Here is a 26,600-nt window from a genome sequence, read left to right on the forward strand (position 1 = left end):
TTTTCATGTTAATTTTACCCTTAAAAAGGTGTAAAATTAATAATAAAAAATGTTGATATATTTTTACACCTAAAAAGTGTTAAAGTTATGAGGAAAAAAAGTTAATCGCACCTCTTTTTTTTTCTCAGTGTATAAATTTATTTGGGATTTTATTAATCACTGATAATCTTTGAGGCGAAGTTTGAGATCACCATCTGGAATATTTATGGTCATTGCACGAATCTTTGGGGGAGCATGATGCCATTCCAGATGGTAATTCCTCACCAATCTCGATACCAGTGATTCAATTTCCATTTCTGCAAAACGTCGTCCAACACAAATTCTACTTCCAAATCCAAATGGCAGATACGTAAATGGGTTGTAGTTCTCATGTTTCCCTGATGTTCTCAACCATCTCTCGGGAATGAAGGAACTGTGATCCGGGAAGTAGTGATCGTCTTCATATACAGAAATGGTATTCATGAAGACATCAGTCTGAAAAAGAGGCATAGATCATAGTGGTGCAACACTTGGAAAATTTTTAGGTTATGTCAAGTCTAAGGGCCCTGAATCTGGACAGACTAGTCTTCGTCTGGGTCTGTGAAATTTGGCAGTTAAATTTTTGTCTCAATTTGTAATTCACTGAGGGCTTACACTGAGAGAAATCCGAAAAAGTTAAAATAACATTCCGGAAATGTTAATTTTACCCTGCAGTATTTATCCAAAATCGGTGTAAGTATTACCTTTTTCAGGTGTATTAGGGGTTAAAATTACCCTTTTCCATGTTAATTTTACCCTTAAAAAGGTGTAAAATTAACATAAAAAATGTTGATACATTTTTACACCTAAAAAGTGTTACTGTGTTATCACACTTGCACATTAAAATTTTAATATGATTCACATTAATTGTCGCTGGTGAGAGTCCAAATGTGGAATTTGTGTATTTGAATAATTTTATATTCAAAATGTGATCTATTTGTTGATAAAAAGGAGACTTGGCCAGCAAAATTTGATATAAATTGATTTATAGCATTAATGCGAAAAATTAATGCGATTTTCTCCTTAATTTTTTAATGTGAAAAATATTTATGCTTAAGGTAAATTTAAACTTATTTTTGCAGGCCAAGTCCACTTCTTTATCAATAAATAGAAAAACCCCAAATATTAAGTGACTCAAAGACACAAATAACATATTTGGACGGTCACAAGCGACAATTAATGTGAATCAACATTAAAATTTTAATGTACAAGTGTGATAACGCCGTTAAAGTTATGCGGAAATAAAGTTAATCGCACCCTCTTTTTTTCTCAGTGTATGATCATAGATTAGAGTTTCTTTGCATAAATTTCTTTAACCTTTACTGTTAAATTTTACTGGCTAAATATTTTAAAGGAGTTTTTGACCTCTAACCTTCAAAATAAAAGAGGGACAGATAATCCTAACCGGATGATGTAGGTGAGATTCTTAATGTGAGCTAACTCGGATGCAAATTCGATTTAGAGCTGAAGTTGGGGGACGCCATTCAGTTACTTTGATTCAAATTCGTGAAATTATACAAATTTTGTATTTAAATCATATCTCCAGTTCTACTGAAACCACAGCGAACCCACGCCACTTTTTGGAAACGTCCTAGACTAGACTACAACACTCTAAAATTTCATTAACTTGCACAAAGGAATTTTTGAGAAAAATAAATTTGAATTTTGATGAATTTTGACGCTATCGCAGCGCCACCTGTGGTGACTTTTTGAACTTCCATCTGAAAGTGCTCATCGAGACGAAACCAAAAACCCAAAATTTAGCTCAAAATGTTAATTAGAACCGGAGATAGAGGCCGGTCAATATTCGAACTTTGACCCCTTATAGCTCGGGTCAGGGGTTATGGATCGACTTAAGTATTTTTTTGTTTGATAGGTATAATCAGCGGCTACAATATACTAAAATTTCAGCCCGATTGCATAAGGAATTTTTGAGTTATTTAACTTATAAGATTTAAAAATTTTCTTTTTAATAATAGCGCTCCTAGCGGTAGTTTTATGAACTTGCGATGTTATAAGGGGAAGTGGCATTTCACGAGAGCTTTCCAAAATGCCTTCACTTTTTAAATTCTGACAATTAGAACCGGAGTTATGGTAATTTTAAGAAATTTTTTTGGACACTTATAGCTCGGGTCAGGGGGGTAGGGGGACCTTAAGAAGTTTGGTATTGATCGAAAGCTCTAAGGCCCAGCTATAACATACTAAAATTTGAGCCCGATCGATGCCATAGGGGCAGAGCTATTGAGAAAACAAAAAAGGGGGCTATTCAAAATGGCGGAAGGAGGGGTGGGGGGTGGGGAGTCAATGCACCATCACTGAGAAAAACGGGAGTGCGATTAACATTTTTCTTTATAACTTTAACACTTTAGGCGTAAAAGTATATCAACATTTTTTAATGTTAATTTTACACCTTTTTAAGGGTAAAATTAACATGAGAATGGGTAAATTTAACCCCTAATACACCCAAAAAGCATAATATTTAACCGATTTTGGATCAATACTGCAGGGTAAAATTAGCATTTCCGGAATGTTATTTTAACTTTTTCGGATATCTCTCAGTGAAGTTGCAATTTTCACCCGATATATAACATTTGCCGAAAACCGCAAGTCGATATATCTCTTAGTTTGGGAGCTTTTAAGCTCCAAAGACCAGACGGACGGGAACGGTTTTTAGCCACCCATATATTCTTGATCTAGAAGTGTTAAAACACATTCTGGCAAAGTTTGGGCGTGATCGGAGTACATGAAATTTTGTTAGGATTATAGTACACAAAAAAAAAATTTGTAAAAATGTTCATAAATGTTTGTGAATTCCTATGAGGGAGTCACAAAATGCTCGTGAATCGTATAACCCACAAACAAGTTCGTAAAAGTTTGTACTTTTTTCACAAGCATTGTTCGTAAAATGATCATTTGACGAACATTTTTTGTAGTTTTACAAACATTTGTTCGTAAATGTTCGTAAGCACACAAAAAATGTTCGTAAAATGTTGTCATTTGTTTCTAAATGTTTGTTTTCCTGTCGAACATTTTACGAACGCGTTTGCTGAACGGTGTTCAAACAGGGAACTTTCGTTGTTGGGATGTAACGTTCTTCTATTTTGTATAATCTTAAAATCAATAATCCTTTTACTTCTAAATTGAGGAGCTCAGAGCAAAAAAAACTCTATTTTAATAGGGAAATGCATACGACTTAAAGTTTTTTTTGCTCTGAGCGCCTCAATTTAACAAATATTCTCCGAAATTCCAAAAAAAAAAGAAATTGAATTGAATTTATTTCATCTCATTCTTGACTTTTTCCACACCCCCCATGCGTCCACCGCCGTCCTAGCGTTTACTCCAACCTCTATGACTAAACGGTGGAAATGTCATTTCTCTGGTTGATTGTTTCGGTTTTGCAATGTGGTTAAAATTGAAAAATTAGAAAGTAAAAAATTCGCCAACCTAACTATTATCTTAAATTTGTAAAAAAAAAAATCTAGTCATAAAGGGGTTTAAACTTGAAATAGTTATTGCCTATGCAATTTTTACAAATTTTACACATTCAAAATCAAGATTTTTAATTCTGGATCCAAAAAAATATACTAAAATATTAAAAAAAAAAATGCGAATTAACTTACTGCTTTGGGAATCTGATAGCCCTTCAGAACGATGTTACGACCAGAAGATCTAAGGTTACCAATTGTAATTGGCATGACTCTCAAAGCTTCCTTAATACACGCTCTCAAATAAGGCATGTTGGTTGTGTTTTCTATTGTCAGTGGAGTATCTTTCTCTGGTAGAATTTTTAACAATTCTGACCTCAAAATGTTCTGCTTCTCTGGATTCATTGATAGATTGTAGAGTACAGTAAAAGTTGCTGATGACGTCTGAAATTAATTAGTAAAATTAGAACATAATAAAAGACATAATATAAGAAAAAAAATAATAATGAATATGAGCGTGAGATATGGGAAAGCAAAAAAATTGCACAGTGGCAAACATTTGACAAAATCCTCAAACTCATGAAGACAATATTCTCTCCCCATGAGTTGGATGTCTAAACAACTTTATTAATAAATAAATAATAACTGCAAAAGTATCTAATGTCCTAAAAAGACTTATGACTTAAGCCGAGAGACGGCTTGTTGGGAAACTGATAAGAATATGGCCTACTCATTATTTTCATTATAAAATTGTATTAAGCCTTCTCTCGGCTAATCCTCAGGTCTGTCAAGGCCCTTAGAAAATCGAACAAAGTCTGATTTGGTCTATTTTTTGTTTATATGAACGATAGGGACCAAAATAGCCCAAAAATTTAAGTATTTTTTCTGACGATACCAATGGCGGATAATTTTCACTCTAATGAAAAATATGGGTCCCGGTCAAAATCCCGAAAGCCAAAATCCCGAAAGCCAAAATCCCGAACGCCAAAATCCCGAAAGCCAAAATCCCGAATGGGTCAAAATCCCGAAAGCCAAAATCTCGAATTCTTAAAAGTGTCATAGCTACTCCCACGAGTGCACCCACGCTTTCTGGAGGCAAAGGGAAATCTTCTGTGTCTTGGAAAATTATTCTAAACATTTTCCCCAGTATAATATCATCCCTTTCAAGATTTTGAACATTCGGGATTTTAGCTTTCGGGATTTTGGCTTTCGGGATTTTGGCCTTTTCGGGATTTTGGCGTTCGGGATTTTGGCTTTCGGGATTTTGGCTTTCGGGATTATGGCTGCCACCGAAAAATATTATGTTTGAGTATTGTAGTTTCTCTTGCCAAAACGATTTTGCTTAAAAAAAATTGGATGTATAAAAAATAATTAAAATCAATTTTCCAATATGAGAATTAAAAAAATTTGTCATTTTCGAGCTTTAAAATTTACTAGCAAATAGCTGGAGACTTACAAAAAAATCCTAGATTCTTTTAACCTTCTGCTTTGCAATAACGTACAAACATAGGAAAAAATAATTATAGGTAGTCAGGAAAACTTATTTTCTTTACGGGACACCGGTGTTCGAATTGTCCTTAAAGGGTTAAACTGTAGCTCTGTCCAGCACGTAAAAGTTGTAGCAACTAAAGCGGTTTTTAGACTAGAGGTTTAGCCCAGTTATTTTCATTATATTATTCGCCCTTAATGTTCTATCCTAAATTAAAATTTTTCCAAAATAAAATCCTGATTAATAAGAAATCACACAAGTTGAGACATTTGTCTAAGCCTTAGGTATAAAGCCTGTATAAGTCACTAGTTCGAGCATATCGCAAAGCTGCAATGCTTTGTCACTTTTCTTGATTTTAAATTAATTTTTGCTCTTCTTCAGTTACTAAGGATACTTTTTGGAATTATTCAACTTTTAAAAATGGATAAAAACGATAAAAAAACTATAGGGGAGACCGGGGTGGTTTGGGACAAGGGTAGTGTGGGACAAGACGATTTTTTCATTTTGTTTTTTAAATCAATGGGATTTAACCACTACTCAATCGTAAGCAATATTAAGATGTATCTTGACTAAAAGAATGGATATCCTGAGTTTTGTTATTTTAATTCTATGAACACTTTTTTAAAAATTGATAAAAATTGTATATTTTGACGTCTCAGTTTTCCTCTTTGTATTTTATATCAGCGATAGAGTGGAATCACCACTTTTCGCCAGTGCCCCACTTCTCGCCACGTATATTGAAATCGCTATTTTTCACGATTTATGAAATAAATGAGCCGCAAAGTTACTTGTACTTTTATAGCTGCTACGTATAGAGTCGAATACCACTAATTTTTTGTTTTGAATTTAAATGTTTGAGCATTTTTTAGAGGAATATTTTAAGCAAGTGCATCGAATCCAATATTTCTTACCAAATATATTGTCATGAAACTTTAATTACATTCGGCGAATACATAAAATTTGTATTTAGTTAGTTAATATTTCATTTTATATAATTTTTATGTGAAAATGAGCCATGGCGGAAAGTGGTAATATTCTAAAATTGATTCACCACTTGTCGCCATAGCTTTTCAATAGGCGACGCTAACTTCATTTCATAGATTCTCAGTTGTCAAATCTGCTTTATTTATTTTCTGCAAGAGTCAAATAATTTGATTTCTCAAATAAAAGTGAAGAAAAATCATTTAATGTGAGTAATAATAAGGTGATCATGAAGAAAAAGAACTGCTGAATGTATTCTTTGCATATTATTGCTCAAAATAATCGAGTTTGAACTTTTCCAAGTGGGTGGCGAGAAGTGGTTACAGATCTGGCGAAAAGTGGTAAAAAGTGACGACGGAGTGGTTATTTTTTCATTGTTAATAAAAAAAAAACAGTTTTTTAGGTACTCCCGTGTTAAATTGTAGGAGAATTGTTTTGAGGAATCTAGAGTCAATATATCTAAAAGTAGCTTTGTGTCAAATTTGAGTTATCTGATAATAAGGGGTCAAGAGTTATAATACAATTAATTTCACTTTTTCCTAAAAGTGGCGATAAGTGGTTACTCCACCCTATATAATCAAAACTTTTTTATCTCATTAGCTATCAGTGCACTCTGGGAACATATTTTTATAACAGTTTCAGAGATTATACGCTCTTGTTTTTTACATAAAGGTTTTAAATACCAAAACTATACACACGGGGATGTTTGGGTCACCTGTCAGGGGATGAATGGGACGTTGATTTTCGACAAGATTGTAGGTGGTGTGCAATTGTTTATTGTCAAAATGAAGAATAATGCCCAGTTTCTACTGGAAATCTCCCTCTTGTGCAAATTTTACCAGTGGGGCAGATTTTTCTAAGTACAAGGACAATTAAACCATCAAAGTCTTGGGAATTAATAATGTCTTCTCAGAGGATATTCGACCTTTGCCCAATCTCGCTAAAAACTATTTTCTCGAAAATTTCTCGAACAATATCTTCTACAATTTTCACAAGTTCTCCAGGCGAGAGGTTGTGAAAGAGTTGTCGTAAAATCAAACAAGAATACGTCAATGAGTTCAAAACTAAAAGTTTTAAGAGAATCAACTAGAATGACGAATTCGATGATCATGATTGCAATATTTAGAATAAAAAAAAAGCAAATAAAGGTAGATGAAAAATAAGAAGAAAATACTTTAAATAATTGATTGACAATAAATGAATCTACAATACAAATAAAATTGATATTAATTTCTACGTATGAAATAAAAGATGAAACATTTTTATTTCTATCAGAAATATTTTTAATCTAGCATTTAAAATGAATTAACGTGCTCCAATAATGCAAATTATGCGAGAAAAAGTGTGTCCCATACTACCCCATATCGGGGAGGTTTGGGACAAAGCGTCAAGTTCTATATTTTATCTTCTCCAAGAAAACTCATTTGTTTTCTAAGTTCTATCGAGTACTTTTTATAAGCCAATACCCATAAGTATCCTATAGACCGCATAAAATTGTAATACACTATCGTGATTTTTTGGAATAGTGTCTCGAAGTCAAAACATGAAAAAGTGTCCCAAACCTCCCCGGTGTTTCCCCTAATATTTATGTAGTGAATGAAACTCACGGTATCAACACCAGCCAGCAATGAATCAATCACCATAAGAACAGCAATATCTTTATCAATTTCATATAATTTTTCCAAAACACCTTTCTCTCTATTTCCACTTTCCAGCTTTTGCTCTTTTAAATTTTCCACTCCTTTGTCCACTAGACTCGCTATAGTTCTGCGTTAATAAAAAAAAAACACACACACACATAACTTGTTCTGAAATATATTGATATTAAATTTTTCGACGACTTACTCATGTATATAGTCCATAATTTGCATAAAACGATTAAACTTGGGTGTTTTGTAAATTTTCCAAATTGATGGTTCAACTTCAAGCTCAATTACTAATTGGAAGATATCTTTCAAATTTTCCATCAGTTTATCAATATTTTCATCAGGTTTTTCCTTAAATAGGCCCAATCTCAAATTCATTGTGATGTATGCAATTGATTCTAGTGCCCAGACATTCAAGAAATAAAGCAAATTTGCTGGTGTTTCTGAGTTTGAGTCTCTCATATTGTGCAACCTGGGAAATAAAGTGTTGCATTACATTCTTAAATTAGACTGTACAATGACTTTTAGTTTATGGTATCTTATCAAATAAATTTTGATAAGATATAAAAAAAATCCTTCCTTACTAACTTTCTAACAAATTCCCTAGCCACTTCATCGACACCTGATGTATATCCTTTAGTGACTTGAGGCTTCATCATTACTCCATTTACTTTATGCCGAAGATCCCACCAGGATTCTCCCTGTTCAGTGACCAAACCATATGAAACTGGGTATTTTTCCTTTCTATATTCTTTTCGATAGTAGCTAAGACATTCCATGGCCCTCCTCAAAGGAAAACTTCCTTCAGTTCTGTAAACAATCTCAAAATCTTTTGGATCTGTTACAACAACAATATCTCTTTTTCCAAAAGTTCCAATAAATTTGTATATTGGGCCATATTCTTTTTCTAATTGCCGATGAACTTCAGGAAATGGTATAGAGTGAAATCTTCCTTTTGGAAGAAAACTTCGGATGAGATTGAGTACTGAAGGTCCAGGAATTGTCCCATATGGCTTGGCGATGCTCCAACTTCTCTCAATGGCTTCATCGTCCAAATTTGAAGCTGTAGCCTTGAAAGATAATATCGCGTAATTTAGAACAATTATTGGAATTAATTAATAATTGTCACAAATATTTTTACTTTTTGATTTTGGACTGAGAACCACCTTAGATGATTAGCACTAATGCAGATTCCACGAGTTCTAAGCATTTCAACCACTCACATTGGCTTCTCTTGTGTAACTGAGTAATGATCAATTCCTAATCGTCTGCTTCCTATACATTATGCCACAGATATGTTTTTCTTCAGTGAAATGATAGGCAAATCTTTTCATAGTCAGATACTGTCCTAAATTGAATGTGTCATAGTGAGATCATTGGCGCTTTGAATGTAGGTGTACATTAGATACATACACTAGAATTTCGGGTCTGTTTACTCAATTCATGAACGACTGAACGACTCAGCCTAATATCAAAATTGAGCTAGATGAATAAAATAAAATATTCATTTAAAGTAATTTATTGGCAAATATGAATGTGGAAATGTGGAATGTGGAAGCGTTAAAGTTATGAGGAAAAAAAGTTAATCGCATCTCTTTTTTTCTCAGTGTATAAATTTATTTGGGATTTTATTAATCACTGATAATCTGTGAGACGAAGTTTGAGATCTCCCTGTGGGATATTTATGCTCGTTGTACGAATCTTTGGGGGAGCATGATGCCATTCCAGATGGTAATTCCTCACCAATCTCGATACCAGTGATTCAATTTCCATTTCTGCAAAACGTCGTCCAACACAAATTCTGCTTCCAAATCCAAATGGCAGATACGTAAAAGGGTTGTAGTTCTCATGTTTCCCTTCACCTCTTAACCATCTTTCGGGAATGAAAGAATCATGATCCGGGAAGTAGTGTTCATCTTTGTGTACAGCTGTTGCATTCATAAAAACATCGGTCTGTGGGAGAAAAGAAATATATATCAAAGTAAATTTTAAAATAGGAGCAAAGTGAGGATGATTAGCGAAATGCTCAAAACTCTAAAATTATGTCTTATTACCCTATTATACATTACTCATCTACTCAAAAAAAAACTATTTTGTAAAATTGTTCGTAAATGTTTGTGAAATCCTATGGAGGACTTACGAAATGCTCGTGAATCATATAACCCACAAACAAGTTCGTAAAATTTTGTACTTTTTTCACAAGCATTGTTCGTAAAATGATCATTTGACGAACATTTTTTGTAGTTTTACAAACATTTGTTCGTAAATGTTCGTAAACACACAAAACAATGTTCGTAAAATTTTATAATTTGTTCGTATTGTTCGTAAATTTTTGTTGGTCTGGCAAAAATTTACGAACAAATGACAAAATTTTACAAACATTTTCGTAGCGGGTAGCTGGGACAGCTTATGTAATTGTAATTACATAATAATTGACCTAAATTTTCATTAGTATTCCAATTATACTCTCTTTCGGGTCAAAGAAAATCGATTTGGTTCTAAAAAGGTTTCATTAATAAATAAATAAAAAGTCTGCAACCGAAAACACAGAGAAACATAAAATGCCAATATGCATTTTTAAAACTTTTAATAAAATATTCTGTAAATTTTTTAAATTTACACTACTGTCTTAGCGTCGATTTTAACCTTCGGAATGAATTGAATGTTAAGTTTTATATAAAATGTCAGACTGCTTCCATGAAATTTAAGCAATAATCCGCATAAAACATCAAATTTTTAATCATGTTTTTCTTTAATTTTTTTTCTTATTTATTTACTTATTATCATTTGATTAGAATTAGTAAAGATATTCTGAATTATTTAAAAATATACCATAAAAAATTAAAATTACTATTATTTATTTATTTAATTTTGATATTACCCTTCGAAATTTTTAAATATATTTTAAAGCTTATTAACAGCAAAAAGAATATTTTTTTAATTATTACCTGCCAAAATGCAAACATCAATTTGAGGATATAAGGAATAAAAATATAAATATTTAAATTAATAAATAAAATATTGGTTTATTGAATAAGTTTATTATTTGTCATCAAATAATAACAATCAATCAGAGTGTTAATTTTAGAATCACGAAAATTGTAAACAATTTTGATATTACCAAGATTTAATTTATAGCAAACTCAGCATATTTTATCATTTCTTTAAGAATTTTCTATCAATGAACAATTTTCGATGTAGGGTAAAGTGATATAATTTGGAATTAGTGTTACAAGTTGGACAATTCGCCGGTACAAGTTGGACATGGCTTTTTTCTTGATAAATACAGAACAAAATTTGTTTTTAAGTACAGGAACCAAATTATAAAACTAAAGCATTAAAAATATACAAATAAAAATGAAGTACTAAATTTATCAAGACAAAAAGCCCTGTCCAAATTGTACCATTGTCCAACTTGTACCACTGTCCAACTTGTACCACTTTACCCTACTTAGATCTTTAATTTGGCGGTTTAATGATTTAAAAATAAACGGTCATTCATGCATTTTTCACGAATAAAAATGTTCGGAGCGCCAGGAGCTTTCGGAACGAAAAATGGTAATTCCTCAATAATTACCAAAAAAAAAATGGTCATAGCCGAGACACGAAGTGTAGAAAAATGGTTATCGCTCAGTTGTCGCTATCTCGGCTATTTACACTTACCCCAGCTCTGTGGGCGCTCATTGGGAGCAATTTTCGTCAAGAATCGCTTTTTTGAAGGAAATTGCTTCCAATTGTGCCAAAGTGTAGAGTCGTTTCCTTAGTCATTATTTTGATTATAATTAAGTTAATCCGCCTCGCGTCTTAAGCCGTAAGTGTGTCTAGGGCATTCGATTCGAAAACCATAATGGTTATAATTTTGTGCTTGACTGAGTGGATCGAGTTATTCGAAAATCCCACGTTCCTCTTTCTCGTCGTTTTTTTCCAACAGATATAGACCGACACGTGAGAGAAATCCGAAAAAGTCAAAATAACATTCCGGAAATGTTAATTTTACCCTGCAGTATTAATCCGAAAACGGTGTTAATATTACCCTTTTTAGGTGTATTATGGGTTAAAGTTGCCCTTCTTTCATGTTGATTTTACCCTTAAATGGTGTAAAATTAATTATTAAAAAATGTGGATATATTTTTATACCCAAAAAGTGTTAAAGTTATGAGGAAAAAAAGTTAATCGCACCTCTTTTTTTTCTCAGTGGAAGAACATTCATTCAATATTTTTCTTAAGTTTAAAACTGTTAAATGCAAAAGTTCTATTTTATCGCGATTTTCCAAAGATATTTTCCCTTTCACTAATTTTAATATTTTGCGAAAAATCTCTGATAAAAGTAAGAACTTACTTCTTTTGGTATCTGATATCCTTTAAGGACGATATTACGACCAGTAGATCTCACATTGCCGAGTGTAATTGGCATGATTCTCAAAGCTTCCTTAATACACGCTCTCAAATAAGGCATGTTGGTTGTGTTTTCTATTGTCAGTGGAGTATCTTTCTCTGGTAGAATTTTTAACAATTCTGACCTCAAAATGTTCTGCTTCTCTGGATTCATTGATAGATTGTAGAGTACAGTAAAAACAGCTGATGAGGTCTGAAAAATAAATTACTCTTATCTTATCACTTACAAAAATCCATTTTTTATTATATTAGGCATTTACCGTATCAACACCAGCCGTCAATGAATCAAGAACCATAAGCACTGCAACATCTTTATCAATATCATATAGTTTTTCCAAAACACTTTTCTCTCTATTTTCGTTTTGCAGTTTTTGTTCTTTTAAGTTTTCCACTCCTTGAGCCACGAGTTTTCCAACAGTCCTGAAATTTCCAACAACTTAGAATATTCATTATTTCTGATTTTTTTTTTGTAACTTACAAATGCATAAAGTCCATAATTTCCATGAAGCGATTAAATTTTGGTGTTTTGTAGAATTTCCAAATGGATGGTGTTAAATCAAGTTCAATCAATAATTCAAAGAATTCTTTCAAATACACCATGAGTTTGTCAATATTTTCATCGGGTTTTTTATCCAAAAGACCCAATCTCAAATTCATTGTGATGTATGCAATTGATTCCAGTGCCCAGACATTCAAGAAATAAAGCAAATTTGCTGGTGTTTCTGAGTTTGAATCTCTCATATTGTGCAACCTAGAAAAAAAAAGTATAATAATGCTCTTGAACTCAACTGCACAATGATTTTTCATTTTTTGTATCTTATCAAATGAATTTTGATAAGATATAGAGAAGTGCAAAAGTGTTCATGATGGTGCAATAAACAACCAATCTTACTTTTTTACAAAATCTCTAGCCACTTCATCGACAGCGGATGTATATCCTTTAGTGACTTGAGGCTTCATCATTACTCCATTTACTTTATGCCGAAGATCCCACCAGGATTCTCCCTGTTCAGTGACCAAGCCATATGTAACTGGGTATTGGTCTTTTCTGTATTCCTTTCGATAGTAAGAAAGACAATCTAGGCCTCTTCTCATGGGATAAGTCCCTTCAGTTCGGAATACAATCTCAAAATCTTTTGGATCATTAACCACAACTATGTCTCTCTTCCCAAAAGTTCCAGTAAGTTTGTATATTGGTCCATATTCATTACGCAATTGTCGATGAATTTCAGGAAATGGTTGAGACTCAAATTTTCCTTTTGGTAGAAAACTCCGAATAAGGTTCAATATTGAAGGTCCAGGAATTGTTACATATGGTTTGGCGGTGCTCCAACTTCTCTCAATGGCTTCATCGTCAAAATTAGAAGCGGTAGCCTTGAAAAGGAATACAGCACCACGCAATTTAGTACAATTATCAAAATTTTCAAACAATTTTATAAACATTTTTACTTTTTGAGCTTGGGCTGAGAAGCACCTTAGTTGATTAGCACTCACGCAAATTCCGCGAGCTTTAAGCATTTTGTCCACTCTCACTGACTGCACTTTAGGAACTGAATGACGAGCAAATTATTAATCAACTGTTTTGTACCGCGATAAAAAAGATGTTTTTTTTTTGTAAAGTGCCAATTATACACACACACGTATTTGCAGATTTAGGTGTGTGTTGGTGAGATAAACTAAACAAATTTGGTTCCACTACCGTACCGTCGTTGCGGGTGACTGCACGTTTTTTCGCTGTTTTTCAACTTTACCCTCTAAAAGTGGACAGTTAAAAAGAAGGATGTTGGTGAATGGGTAAAATTATTTGTATTCAGTTGTTGATGAATGGATTTTGTGTCACTAACATTAATTTTATAAAATTTTACTATGTTAAAAAAATCAAGAAAAAAGGCTTGCACTTGGGATAAGTTGCGGGTGACTTCGTGCTTTTTAATAAATATTAAAAAAATCAACAAGTTCGGATAATAAACGACACTGAAGATCTTTAGTTCTAAGGGTAAGATGCACGAGATCTACAAGATGACGTGGTCGCCATCTTGATTTGATGTTTCTCTCCACCATATTGAATAACTGTCAAACCCTAAAACTGGTCCGATTGGGTTGAAATTTTAGTATGTTGTAGCTGATGCCAAGACCTTTTCAAAACGTATCTATGTTCCAGTCTACGTCAAGTATTTACCTAGATACAGAGGCTCAAAGTTTAATATTTTGTAATACTCATATTTTGGCGGTCTTTATTTTTTAACCTTCAATATTTGAAACCTAAACGAAATGCCTCAATAATCATTATAAAAATGGTTGAGACTTTTATTTTATATATTTATTTACTCTAACATAATTAAAAACATAAATGAAGAGTGCATTTATTTATTTTTTTATTTTTCATCTTTGCGAAAACAGTTTTTAAGATTCTCAAATAATGCGCTGTTATAAACAAAAACATTACTTTTCTTTTTGTTTGTTTGTTAGATCTCATCGCCTGACGATAGTGCTGTCTTTTTTTGTGATGGTTTTGATGAAAGAAGCTCCCTGTAGTTCTGTATTCATGAAAATGTCAAAATTTTGAACTTGAAGCCCTTATATCCAGACAATCACTTGACCTAGGTTGGATTTTATATATGTTCTGAAAAGGCCTTGACATCAGCTACAACATAATAAAATTTCAGTTCAATCGGATGAGATTTTTGTTTTGACAGTTATTCAAAATGGCGGACAGAAATGTCAAATCAAGATGGTGATCATACTATCTTGTAGATCTCGGTCATTTTACCTTAAGTTCCCATGAAATTGGATAATTTTTAGCCAAATACTTCTATAATAAAGCTTTAGAAAGACCATTATATGCAATCTTATAACATAAATCATGCGTTCTTAGGAAGATAATAGGGAAAAAAAGGGACAGATAATCCTAATCGGCTTATGTGGGTGAGATTCTTAACATGAGTTAACTTGGAATGCATGCAAATTCGATTTAGAGTTGAAGTTGGGGGACGCCATTCAGTTATTTTGAATCAAAATCGTGAAATTATACAAATTTTGTATTTAAACCAAAATATCAAAGATTTGGATGGAGTGACAGAAAAGTGATATATGGGTGAAATGTAGACCAGAATGTACTCTATAATTTTGCCGTAGAACTTGATCTCTTCGATTAATCAGAAGTCGAGGTAATCGAGGTTTTATGTTTCTGAACTCGTTTTTCGACCAGAGCGCCCCAAGTGTTCATTTGATGAAACTTCAACTATATCAAAGAATTGTTATATTTTGTGAGACTTTCCATTTAAAACCCTATTTTAAGTGTCTTGGTCGAGTAGAAGAAGTCAAATTGGTATCCGAGTGATTTCAAAGCGTTATTATGGGAAAAATCAATTTTTTCACACTTAAAGGGCAAAATCGGACAGATCGCATTATCTGATCGAAAAATAATGTATGGACGAAATGTAGACACGAATGTTCTCTACAATTATGTCGAAGTAATCATCAAAATAGGCTCAGTGTTAGTCGAGATAATTGAGGTTATGTGATATTGAAATTGGTTTTTCGACTGTGGCGCCCCTGGTGTTTGTCCCACGAAGTTCAAATGTTATAGAAAGTTGTAGAATTTGGTGAGATCTTTCATTTAAGCCATCAATCGTCAAAATCTGTCACATAGAACCGAAGATATGATTTTTTGAATTTAGTGAACTTTGACCCCTCATATCTCCGGTTCTATTGAAACCACAGCGCACTTACGCCACATTTTGGAAACGTCCTTGACTGGACTATATCACTCTAAAATTTCATTAACTTACACAAAGGAATTTTTGAGAAAAATGATTTTGAATTTCGATGAATTTTGACGGTATCGCAGCGCCACCTGTGGTGACTTTTTGAACTTCCATCTGAAAGTGCTCATTGAGACGAAACCAAAAACCCAAAATTTAGCTCAAAATGTTAATTAGAACCGGAGATAGAGGCCGGTCAATATTCGAACTTTGACCCCTTATAGCTCGGGTCAGGGGTTATGGATCGAATTAGGTATTTTTTTGTTTGATAGGTATAATCAGCGGCTACAACATACTAAAATTTCAGCCCGATTGCATAAAGGAATTTTGAATTATTTAACTTAGAAAATTGAAAAATCTTCTTTTTAAAAATAGCGCCCCTAGCAGTAGTTTTACGAACTTGCGATGTTAGAAGAAGAAGTGTAATTTCACGAGAGCTTTGCAAAAAGCCTTCACTTTTTAAATTCTGGCAATTAGAACCGGAGTAATGGCAATTTTAAGAAATTTTTTTTGGACACTTATAGCTCGGGTCAGGGGGGTCGGGGACCTTAAGTTTGATATTGATGGAAAGTCCTAAGGCCCAGCTATAACATACTAAAATTTGAGCCCGATCGATGCCATAGGGGCGGAGCCATTGAGAAAACAAGAAAAGGAGGGTATTCAAAATGGCGGAAGGAGGGGTGGGGGGTGGGGGGTCAATGCACCAAGTTGCAATTTTCATACGATATATAACCTTTGCCGAAAACCGCAAGTCGATATCTCTTTTAGTTTAGGAGCTATTAAGCTCCAAAGAGCGGCCGGACGGACGGACGGGAACGGTTTTTAGCCATCCATATATTCGTGATCAGGAAGTGTCAAAACACATTCTGGCAAAGTTTGGGGCCGATCGGAGGACATGAGATTTTGTTAGGATTATAGTAGGTGAGATTGTTAAGAATCTCACCTAATATTTTAATAAAAATAATCAACAAAATCGAAATGGATTATTCTAGCCAGTTAAATTTAGATTAGATTTGGGCCATTTACTACTCTGAAATCGATTTTGGAATTGCACCTTCAGATAACTTTTTCACGGAGGCATTTTTTGACAAAAATACCTATATTAGCATTTCATTGACTGTTACTGAAACTACAAGAATCCTTTTGGGGATCATTGTACCTTACTTGGTACTTAACATATCCCTATATACTTTTACATGGTAGACCGGATCGGCGAAGACCATCGATAAGTGCTAGAATTTATGAAAGTCTTACGGACAGCAGAGTGCAAAGTCACCTGCAACGACGGTATTTCGTTAGTACACCTCGCGAAATTGAAATATGCTCAATGTATATATTTGAAGTTGACTTTGTTAGGTGAACTTACCTGAAGTTCGCAGGGTGTATTTGTATGGAAATTACTGGATACAATTTTTTTTTGTAATTTAAAGTTTAGACGCGTCGAAAAAAAGCTGCAAAGGGATGGTGGTAATTCATTCGTCCCATAGAATTCAGATTCAGAACGGATCTAAATAGGTTTATTTAAGTAAGGGTCTGGACAGACTTGAGTAGCCGAGAAATGGCTTAGCGTAATTATATTTGAAATAATGGTTAAACCGCATTTGTATAATTTTCCACTGAGCCATCTCTCGCCTTAAGTCCTTAGTGTGTCAAGGACCTAAGATATGATAGGATAAGTAAATTTTATGCATGAATTTAAAATTCGACTGTGAGACTGTTTTACTAAAACGATAATTAGTAGAACTAAATGGAGTTTTGATTTTTATTTTGTTTTTTTTTTTAATTCTAAATAAAACTTAATAATTTTTTAGGGTTGTGATTTTTTTCGAAGAAAACAACTTGCTAAGCTTTCTTATTAAATATTTGGAGATGTTTTGAAATAAAATAAATAAATATGGCCGCAGGAAAATGCTCCATGAACCTGTACTGAAACTGGCCTTCAAGTACTTTCAAAATTTACAGCTAAATTTTCAAAACCATCTTTGAATGCATCCTGTGTTAGCCCCACAATAAAAAATTGCAATTATTGAGGAATTATGCGAAATTTCGGATTTATTTATTAATTTATTTACTTTATTTGTATTACAATGTAATCTTTACAACGTGCTCGTGTTGGAAGAATCTGCTGATCGTAGATTTCCCCAGAAACGCCTTCTTCGTATTGTGGATGCTTCTTCCGTGTTCCCAGAGTTTTTGGGCAGAGGCAGTGTATTTTTCTTAGGTTTTATCTTAGTGAAAATGTCTTTTTTCTCAACATTCAATTACTTGCAACAGGCGGGACTCGAACTCACAACACTGTGAGTCAAGCTGGGAATCTCTGCGCCCAAGAGCGAACGGTCTCGCCTATTCCGCCACTGAGATCCCCTGAGATATATTTAGGATATTGCATATAAGTCCCCAAAAAAAAATTAAAAATGTACAATTTAGTTTCTTTATTTTTTTTTTACTTTTTCCTCAGAAGTGTTGTTTGTAAATTTAAAGTACCTGTGTTTTAAATAGAAGTTCACTTGGTTCATAATCAAAAGTTTTTTTTTGTGTTTGTGCATAGGGTAAGTGTGCCAAATTTCGGCATAGTTGCATATAAGCACCGAAGTCCTAAGTTTGAAATGCAATATTTTTAATTCATATTTCTTGTTACTTCCTTTTCGGGAGGGTTATGTGGAACCTTGAAAACTAGTTTATCATCTTTGTTTTCTTTAAATCACTTGCTAAATTATTGAAAAATTAATAATAATATGGACATTGCTTTGGGTAGTATTCCGGCCACTTTGAGTCAAATACCGGCCACTTTTTTTCTGACCACCTTTTGTGACGCAACGGATAGAAAATTTCAAGACGTCAAACGGAACGAGTTTAATACGTTTATATGACCCACAAGCCCTGAGATCTTCCGCGTAATTTGTACTGAAGACCTGAAGAGTAGCATCTCAAATTTACGCGGAGATTCCCGTAGCAATTTGCCCTTCCTGAACTCTTCCAAGGCCTTTTCCACATCATCTTTTTCATAGAAGCGATGGTTTTTTTCTCTGAACATTGTAGAACTCAGAAATTGAAGAAAAAAAACATAAAATGACTAAGAAATTTAGGAAAGCAAAAGATGTTGCCGGAATAGGCAACACTACCTCACTGGAGAGACGCTCACAAAGTATATACTTTTTTACGCGAAATACAGGATCCAGCTGGGAAATTTTACCCGAAATTTAAAGATTAATTCACTATTAACATAAACAGAAACAGTCTTTAATGAAAACTAATCAATTTTCATGAAAAACACCGAAGGAAAGCCTTTTGCTCTTCACCACAAATCGTAAGACTGCTAGAAACACAATCGATCTCTCACATTTTTTGTAAGACTCTTTCGACACAGACGCAATTTAAATTTAAGTTACACCTGAAATTTAACGGTCTTTTTGTTAATACATCCTAAAATGCTTAAATATTTAAAAGCAAAATGAATTCATTGACTATTTGAAGATTACATACATAATTTTAATTAATTTATTTGCATGGCCGAAATTACACTCAGAGTGGCCAAAATTAGAAGCTGGACGAAATTTGGCATACTTCTCCTAGAGAGATTTTCACCCAAATTAGAGACAGGGAAAAATTCCCGCCTCCACCCAAGCTTGAACTGGGAATGTAAATTTGTTGTATTTGATGGGAGTCATATTTTAATCATATTTGTTTTTACTAAAATGGTTCTTAAATATTGAAAATTTAATAAAAATAGGATTTCCCCTCCGGAAATCTTTCATGGATGTCTTCTCATCATTTTGTTTGTAAATGTGCCGCTCTTTCATAGACATTGTACAACCACTAAATCTCCAAAAACGGAATTATGGGAAACAAAAAAAAAGTTTTCGAAATGAGACATCGGCAGATCACGTCCAAAACTTCGTATAAATACTTTTTGACACTTCTAGACCACGAATATGATAATATGCTCTAAAAATCGATTTTTCGTGTCTGGCCCGTCCCGGTCCTGACACGACAATTGATTTTCGGCAAAGGTTAAATGTCGATGGGTGGCTAGAAGTAGATGATGTCAGATCCACCCTCTTCCGTAATTTTGGAACATTTCTAAATTTTGTTTTCTCAATAACTCATCTGCTATGGACAAATTGAGTTCGAATCTTAAGAGAGCTTTTTCGAAAATGCGATTCAGTAGCCGTGAAATTGCCATTTCAGCTCACGTGGCATTGTCAGAAGTCATATATTTGAGATTTCTGGCAATTCAAATGACAATGAATTTTTTTTATACAAATCAACCAAGACGTAGTGCATTTTCATAAAATCATCAAGTAAAGGGATTTAATTAAAAATTCAATGAATTGCATTTTCGAACTCATATGATATGTCAAAAAAAGCTCGAATGGCATTGTCAGGTTTCGAACTCACGCGTGACAATGCCACGAAAATTACAGAATTCCCCTAATGGGCTCATCATTGGTTTTCTCTTGTTGTAATTTGCATATTCTTAATATTGTTCGTAATAAACGATAAAAAGAATATTCCAACGAAAAAAAAACAAATCGTTTTTTTTTCTGTTCATCAACAGGAAAAGACGATTATTATTGCTGATCTTGAGAGAGACAATCATGAACTGAAATTGCTCATTAATGAGATCAAACCAAACAATACAGATCTCAATTCAACAGACTCGCTAGATTTTTCATTTAACAGTTCTAAAAGTAAAATCGGCGAGAGTCCAGAAAATCTGGCTAAGACTGTGATTGAAGTCCAACTGAGGGAGAAAGAACGTGAGAATCTCGAACTTCATACAAAGATGGCCACAAAAAATGAGCAAGTACAAAAGATTTCTCAGGATCTTGTGAGTTTTCTGAAGAAGAATTGTACTGAAATTGTAACGGACATTCCTGAGATCATTCCCAATAATGATGATCTTGAATATGTGGTATATACTTTCTTGAACACCACTGAGAAGCTTCTGGAGAAGGAAACAGAGATGAAGAGAACATTGTTAAAGGCTGAAGTTGAACAAGCATCTCTTGTGGCTACAATAGCCTGTCTCAATGATCAGTGTGCCAAGATGAAGCAGGAAATGGATGTTTTGGAGAAGAAGGAGAAGTGTGTTCAGGAGAAATTTGATGATGTTAGTGTAAAATTTTCGGAGAAGTCCAAGGAATTTGAGAAGGTCAGTGAAGAACTCAGAGAGGTGAAATGTGCTGTTGACAAGGCTACCAGGGAGGTATATTCCTTGAGATCTGTCAATGTTAGCTATGAGAAAATTATTAAGGAGAATGAGACCTTTGAAAAAGAGATGACCAGTGAAATTTGTCATCTTAAAGAAAAATTGAGTCAAATGAAAACTTGTGTTAAACAACTGGAAATTGAGAAGGGTCAAGTGAAAAAATCTCTTGATGTTCTCCAAGGGAAATTTACTGAATCTGAACGGATTATTGATGAGAAGCAATCCAATCTGGAGAAATATCAGTCTAAGACAGATGAAGTGATGAGAGAAAATTCTGTTCTTACAAATCAAATAACTGATCTCAAGACTCACAATAAATCTCTTCAGGAAACCAAAGATCAGATAAATCTTGAGATTATTCGGCTGATGGAGGAGTTGAAGGTTGCTAAAGGTGAAAATGACCAATTAAAATTGAATATTGAGTCATTGTCTTTTGAGAAGGAGGAATTAAAAGCTGAAGTGGACAACAGGATATGCGATATGAAAAATCTAACGGAGATTAATAGAATTTCAGCGGAAAAATTGAGTTCACTTGAGGAATTCTGTGAGGAGTTGAAGAAGAAATATGCAGATATTCTCAAAGTAGCAGAAGAAAATGGTGGGAATTTGATAAAGATTCAGCAAGAGAAGGAAATTATTATTGAGGAAAAGATTGCAATGGGTTATCAATTGAAGGATTGTGAAAATGAAATGCATGATCTGAAAAATCAAATTGCCAGCTTTGAAGCTCAGGAAATTGAATTTTCCAAGAAAATTGACTCACTCAATGCAGAAATTGAAGTTTACAAGTTGGACAATAGGAAAATTCATTTGAAAAAAACTGAATTGATGAAGCAGACAGAGATGCATAAAACAGAAGCCATTCATTTGCTGAAAGAAATTGAATGTCACAAGCTTGAGATAAAGACATTGACGGAGAGTGTTAAGGAAAAGGAGAAACTTGTTGAGAAGACCAAAATTTCTGTAGAAAAAACCATTGAGGAATTGCAAAAGGAAATTGGTGAATTGAAGGACAAAGAGAAAATTCAAAATATTCAATTGGAAAAATCTGAAGAAGAAATTAAAATTCTAACGAGTAAGCTGAGTGAAGATGCCATAGTGAAGGAGGAAATGGTGAAGAATCAGAAGGAAGAATTGTCATCTCTTCAACGTGCACTTGCTGATACATTCAAAATGAATGAAGAACTCAGTGAAAAACTGAAAAATCTCGAAGAAGTTAAGATGAAAATTGAGAAATGTCTAGAAGTGGAGATATCTTCGAGGAAGGTCTATGAGGAGAAACTTGAGGTTATTGCAAAAGAAAAGGAGTACCTTGGACAGAAACTCTTAGCAGACGAAGCATCGAAGGATCAGATGAAAGATGACATTGAGTGCTTGGAGAAGGATTTGGCAGATAGAAAAAAGCACTGCTCGAAACTTGCTGCTGAAATGGCTGAAGTGAAGGAGGAATCTCAACGACTGAATACTCAAGTCTGTGAACAAAAAATTGAAAATACCACTCTTCAGGAAAGAAACAAATCTCTTGAGCAAATTCAAAAGGACAATAATGATCATATTGGAAAACTTCAGAAGAAACTTGAGAAGCTCCAACAAGATATTGTCAATTTCGAAAGAATTACAAAAGATGGTGACCAAAAAATTGAGAAACTTTCTGCAGAAATTGTAGAGAAAGAATCTCAAATTGAGAAACTCACAACATCTCTGGAGGCTCGAGAGAAAGACTTTGAGGCAATTGAAGAGGGTCTCAGGAAGGAGATTACAGAGGAAAAAGTTCAAATTCAAGTGTTACAGGAAGAAAAGGGATGCCTTGAAAAGAAGCTTGCTGAAATGCAGAATCTCCAAGAGAATCTTTTAAAGATTAAAGCATCTCTGATTGAGAAGACTTCATCCAATGAGGCTTTAACTGAAGAAATCAACATGCTGCAGTCTGATTTGTCCTCAAAGAACTTAAAAATGAGTGAATTGGCAAAAAAACTTGAAGATTTGGAGAGATCCAATGAACTCAGAAATGAGGAATATACATTGGAAATTTCCAAAATATCTGCAGAATCTGAGAAAAAAAATGCTGAAATCAATGATCTCAAATCAAAGCTCCAGGAAAATTCGGCAGAATTGGTGAGAATGGAAGAAGATCGTAAGACTGTAAATGGCAAGGCTAAAGAATTTTTTGAGAAGCAACAAGATTTCGAAGTTAAATGTACACAATATGAAGAACGTATCAAATTACTGTCCGAGAGTAAAACCAAAGCAATTGATTTGCTCCAGAAAGAGATTACAGGATTGGAGAAGAAGAATATTGATATGAATGAAAAAATTAAGGTTCTGGAGAATTGTTATGCAGAAAAAACCAAGGAATTTGATGATTATGTTGCATCCAATGCAGAAGCTCAAGAGGAAATTGTCAAACTGAAAGAGGAGATACAGTCAATTGAGTGTCAGAATGATGAGATTACGCAGAAACTTCTGGACAATGACAGTGAAATTCAGAATCTTCAGCATGAAATCAAGAAACTTCTCAGCAATAGGCATGAATTGGAGAATAATCTGTCTCACTTAAAGGCAAATTATGCCGTTCTGGAGGAGACAATGGCTGAGAAAGATGGTGAAATACTAAATATGAGAATTGAATTGAACAAGAAGACAACAGAATTCAGTACAGAATCCATTAAAATTGCCAATTTACTGCGAGAAGTGGAGAAGTACAAGGGATTGGAGGTTCAAGTGAAGAAATTGGAAGCACTAGAGCACAAAGAGAAGGAAATCAATGAGAAATTGGTGAATGAAAATGCCATTCTCCAAGCAAAACTCTATAAAAATCGCCAGACACTTGAGGAGAAGGAAAAATCTTGGGAATCCGAAAGGGAAGTACTCAAAAAGACTGCTGCGGAATCTGAGGAAAAAATCTATGAGAATAAGCGTGAGATGGAAGGAAAGTTGGAGAAGATGAAAGAAAAAATGGTAAGTAGAAAAATAATTAAAATTCTAAGATTTTTCTGTGTTGTGTTTATTGCATATTTCATGGCAAATTTGATTCTGACGACAACAAATCTCAAACTGGAATTAAAAGAAATCCATCCCAGTTTCTACTGAAAATGTTGTTTGTTTTTTTTTTTTTTTTGTTCTTTAATTCTAATTAATGCATCACGTGTGTGTGTTTATTCTGCGTAGAAAATTGTTAATAAAGCAAAATCAATTTGAATGAATAAATGAATCTAAGTATTCTGTTGCTTACCGGAGTTGTTTTTTTTTCTCTCTCTTACGATCATGTTATTGCAGAAGGCACTGTGCAACGTTGAGATTGAAAAATTAAGGCTAAGATATGAACGAGATGCTGCTATGAAGATTGAAAAGGCGGAAAAGTTGTCGAAGAAGCTTTCGCAGGAAATTGCCATTCTCAACAGTAAGCAATTGGATTTGGTAAAAGAAAATACCAATCTCAAGAGAATGATGGGCAGTGCATCAGCAATGAAACAACCAGTTATGCCCCAAATGAATCTCAATATGGAAGATGAAGAGGGAGAACAATTCAACAATACTTATCTCAAGGATATGAAGTCAGGAGCCGAACAAGCATCATTTTTTGGACGGGAATCAGTAACGTGAGTAATTTTTTTTTTGACATTTTGTAGGGTGGAATCACCACTTCTCGCCAATAGTGCCCCACTTTTCACCACTTAGGGTAAGTGTGCCAAATTTTGGCATAGTTGCATATAAGCACTGACCTAAGTTTGAAATGCAGTATTTTTAATTCATAGGGGAGAGTGGGGCAAAAAGTCACAAATCGAAAAATTCAAAATTCAATATCTTCCATGAGGTAAAAAAGATAGCGGCTCAAATTTTTTTTCTATAGATAGTCTCCATAGACCTTCTTCAATGTCGTAAGTTTCTTAAAATTCGAACAAGGAATTTAGAAAATAAAAAATATCGAAATTTTTAGTCCTATTTTTGAAATATTTTCCTTGCAGAAGATAACAATTATTACCTACTTATTTTCCAAAATTGATGCACTGGTGAATATTTTCTAATTAAATTGGATTTTTTGAATATGAATCCGCTATCTATTTTAGAATTTTACAAAAATCCTTTTCTCCGAAAATCCTTTTATTAAAAACGACCACTTGGGGTAAAAAGTAACAAAAGGTATAGAGCAAAACGTAACAAAAAAGCGAAGCAATTTCTGATGTCTCACGGCGAAAAGAAACGCCATTACCATGTCTCGCCGCTTGTTGTTTGCATTGCTCAAACGATTTGCAGTCTTTTGTGTGTTTTTTTTTCTAAAATAGCTTGAAAAGCGCTTTTCTCGTTTTCTCCCTTTTTTCCCAGAGAAAACGGTATTTTACAAAGGTGTAGATGAATAAATTTTCTATGAAAAGGGACAGATAACCCTAACCGGCTTATGTAGGTGAGATTCTTAACGTGAGCTAACTCGGAGTGCATGCAAATTCGATTTGGAGCTGAAGTTGGGAGACGCCATTCAGTTATCTTGAATCAAATTCGTGAAATTATACAAATTTTGTATTTAAACCAAAATATCAAGGATTTGGATGAACTGGCACAAAAGTAATATATGGGTGAAATGTAGACCAGAATGTACTCTATAATTTTCCTATAGAACATGATCTCATCGATTACTCAGAAGCCAAGATAAGCGAGGTTTTTTGTTTCTTAACTTGTTTTTTCATCCAAAGTGCCCCAAGTAGTCATTTGTTGAACTTCAACTATATTAAAGAATTGTTGTATTTTGTGGGACTTTCCATTTAAAACCCTATTTTAAGTATCTTGGTGGAGTAGAGGCAGTCAAATTGGCATCTGAGTGATTTCAAAGCGTCATTATGGGAAAAATCAATTTTTTCACACTTAAACGGCAAAATCTGAGTGATAGCGTAGTCTGAGTGGAAAATGATGTATAAACAAAATGTAGAGACAAATGTGCTCTACAATTATGTCGAAGTAATCATCAAAATCGGTTCAGCGACAGTCGAGATAATTGAGGTTATGTGATATTGAAATTGGTTTTTCGACTGTGGCGCCCCTGGTGTTGGTCCCACGAAGTTCAAATATTCTAGAAAGTTGTAGCATTTGGTGAGATCTTTCGTTTAAGCCCTCATTCATCAAAATCGGTCACATAGGACCGGAGATATGATTTTTTGAATTTCGTGAACTTTGACCCCTCATATCTCCGGTTCTATTGAAACCACAGCGCACTTACACACCATTTTGGAAACGTCCTAGACTGGGCTACAACATACTAAAATTTCATTAACTTGCACAAAGGAATTTTTGAGAAAAATGATTTTGAATTTCGATGAATTTTGACGCTATCGCAGCGCCACCTATGGGGACTTTTTGAACTTCCATCTGAAAGTGCTCATCGATACGAAACCAAAAAGGTAAAATTTAGGTCGCTATGTTAATTAGAACCGGAGATAGAGGCCGGTCAATATTCGAACTTTGACCCCTTATAGCTCGGGTCAGCGGTTATGGATCGACTTAAGGTTTTTTTTTTGTTTGATAGGTATAATCAACGGCTACAACATACTAAAATTTCAGCCCGATTGCATAAGGAATTTTTGAGTTATTTAACTTTTAAGATTTAAAAATTTTCTTTTTAATAATAGCGCCCCTAGCGGTAGTTTTACGAACTTGCGATGTTAGAAGGGGAAGTGGCAT

At 33.9% G+C, this 26,600-nt stretch overlaps 4 protein-coding genes across 5 annotated transcripts in view; 1 reads left to right on the forward strand and 3 right to left on the reverse strand.

Moving 5' to 3' along the window:
- Nucleotides 1-26,600, reverse strand: part of LOC129805348 (venom dipeptidyl peptidase 4) — a 153,720-nt gene that overhangs the window by 115,199 nt on the left and 11,921 nt on the right. The gene's annotated exons all lie outside the window — the stretch shown is intronic.
- The window catches only part of LOC129805345 (myosin-2 heavy chain), a 38,374-nt gene that overhangs the window by 1,500 nt on the left and 10,274 nt on the right, over nt 1-26,600 (forward strand). For both annotated transcript variants that reach the window (XM_055853208.1, XM_055853207.1), the window contains exons 3-4: nt 20,277-23,888; nt 24,207-24,529. In XM_055853208.1, the coding sequence (XP_055709183.1) occupies nt 20,277-23,888; nt 24,207-24,529 (3,935 nt within the window). The remainder of the gene's footprint in view (nt 1-20,276; nt 23,889-24,206; nt 24,530-26,600) is intronic.
- Nucleotides 115-8,819, reverse strand: LOC129805355 (probable cytochrome P450 12b2, mitochondrial). The gene is made up of 6 exons (XM_055853227.1): nt 8,701-8,819; nt 8,148-8,629; nt 7,759-8,031; nt 7,521-7,680; nt 3,639-3,887; nt 115-474 (listed from the first exon to the last, which is right to left on the reverse strand). Exons 1-6 carry the CDS (start codon nt 8,767-8,769, stop codon nt 157-159), a joined length of 1,551 nt encoding a protein of 516 aa, XP_055709202.1. The 5' UTR covers nt 8,770-8,819; the 3' UTR covers nt 115-156.
- Nucleotides 9,155-13,570, reverse strand: LOC129805354 (probable cytochrome P450 12b2, mitochondrial). The gene is made up of 6 exons (XM_055853226.1): nt 13,404-13,570; nt 12,847-13,328; nt 12,433-12,705; nt 12,215-12,374; nt 11,899-12,147; nt 9,155-9,512 (listed from the first exon to the last, which is right to left on the reverse strand). The coding sequence occupies exons 1-6, from the start codon at nt 13,470-13,472 to the stop codon at nt 9,195-9,197; spliced, it is 1,551 nt and encodes a 516-aa protein (XP_055709201.1). The 5' UTR covers nt 13,473-13,570; the 3' UTR covers nt 9,155-9,194.

The sequence above is a fragment of the Phlebotomus papatasi genome, chromosome 3, assembly GCF_024763615.1.
Source record: "Phlebotomus papatasi isolate M1 chromosome 3, Ppap_2.1, whole genome shotgun sequence".
NCBI classification, from domain to species: Eukaryota; Metazoa; Arthropoda; class Insecta; order Diptera; family Psychodidae; genus Phlebotomus; species Phlebotomus papatasi.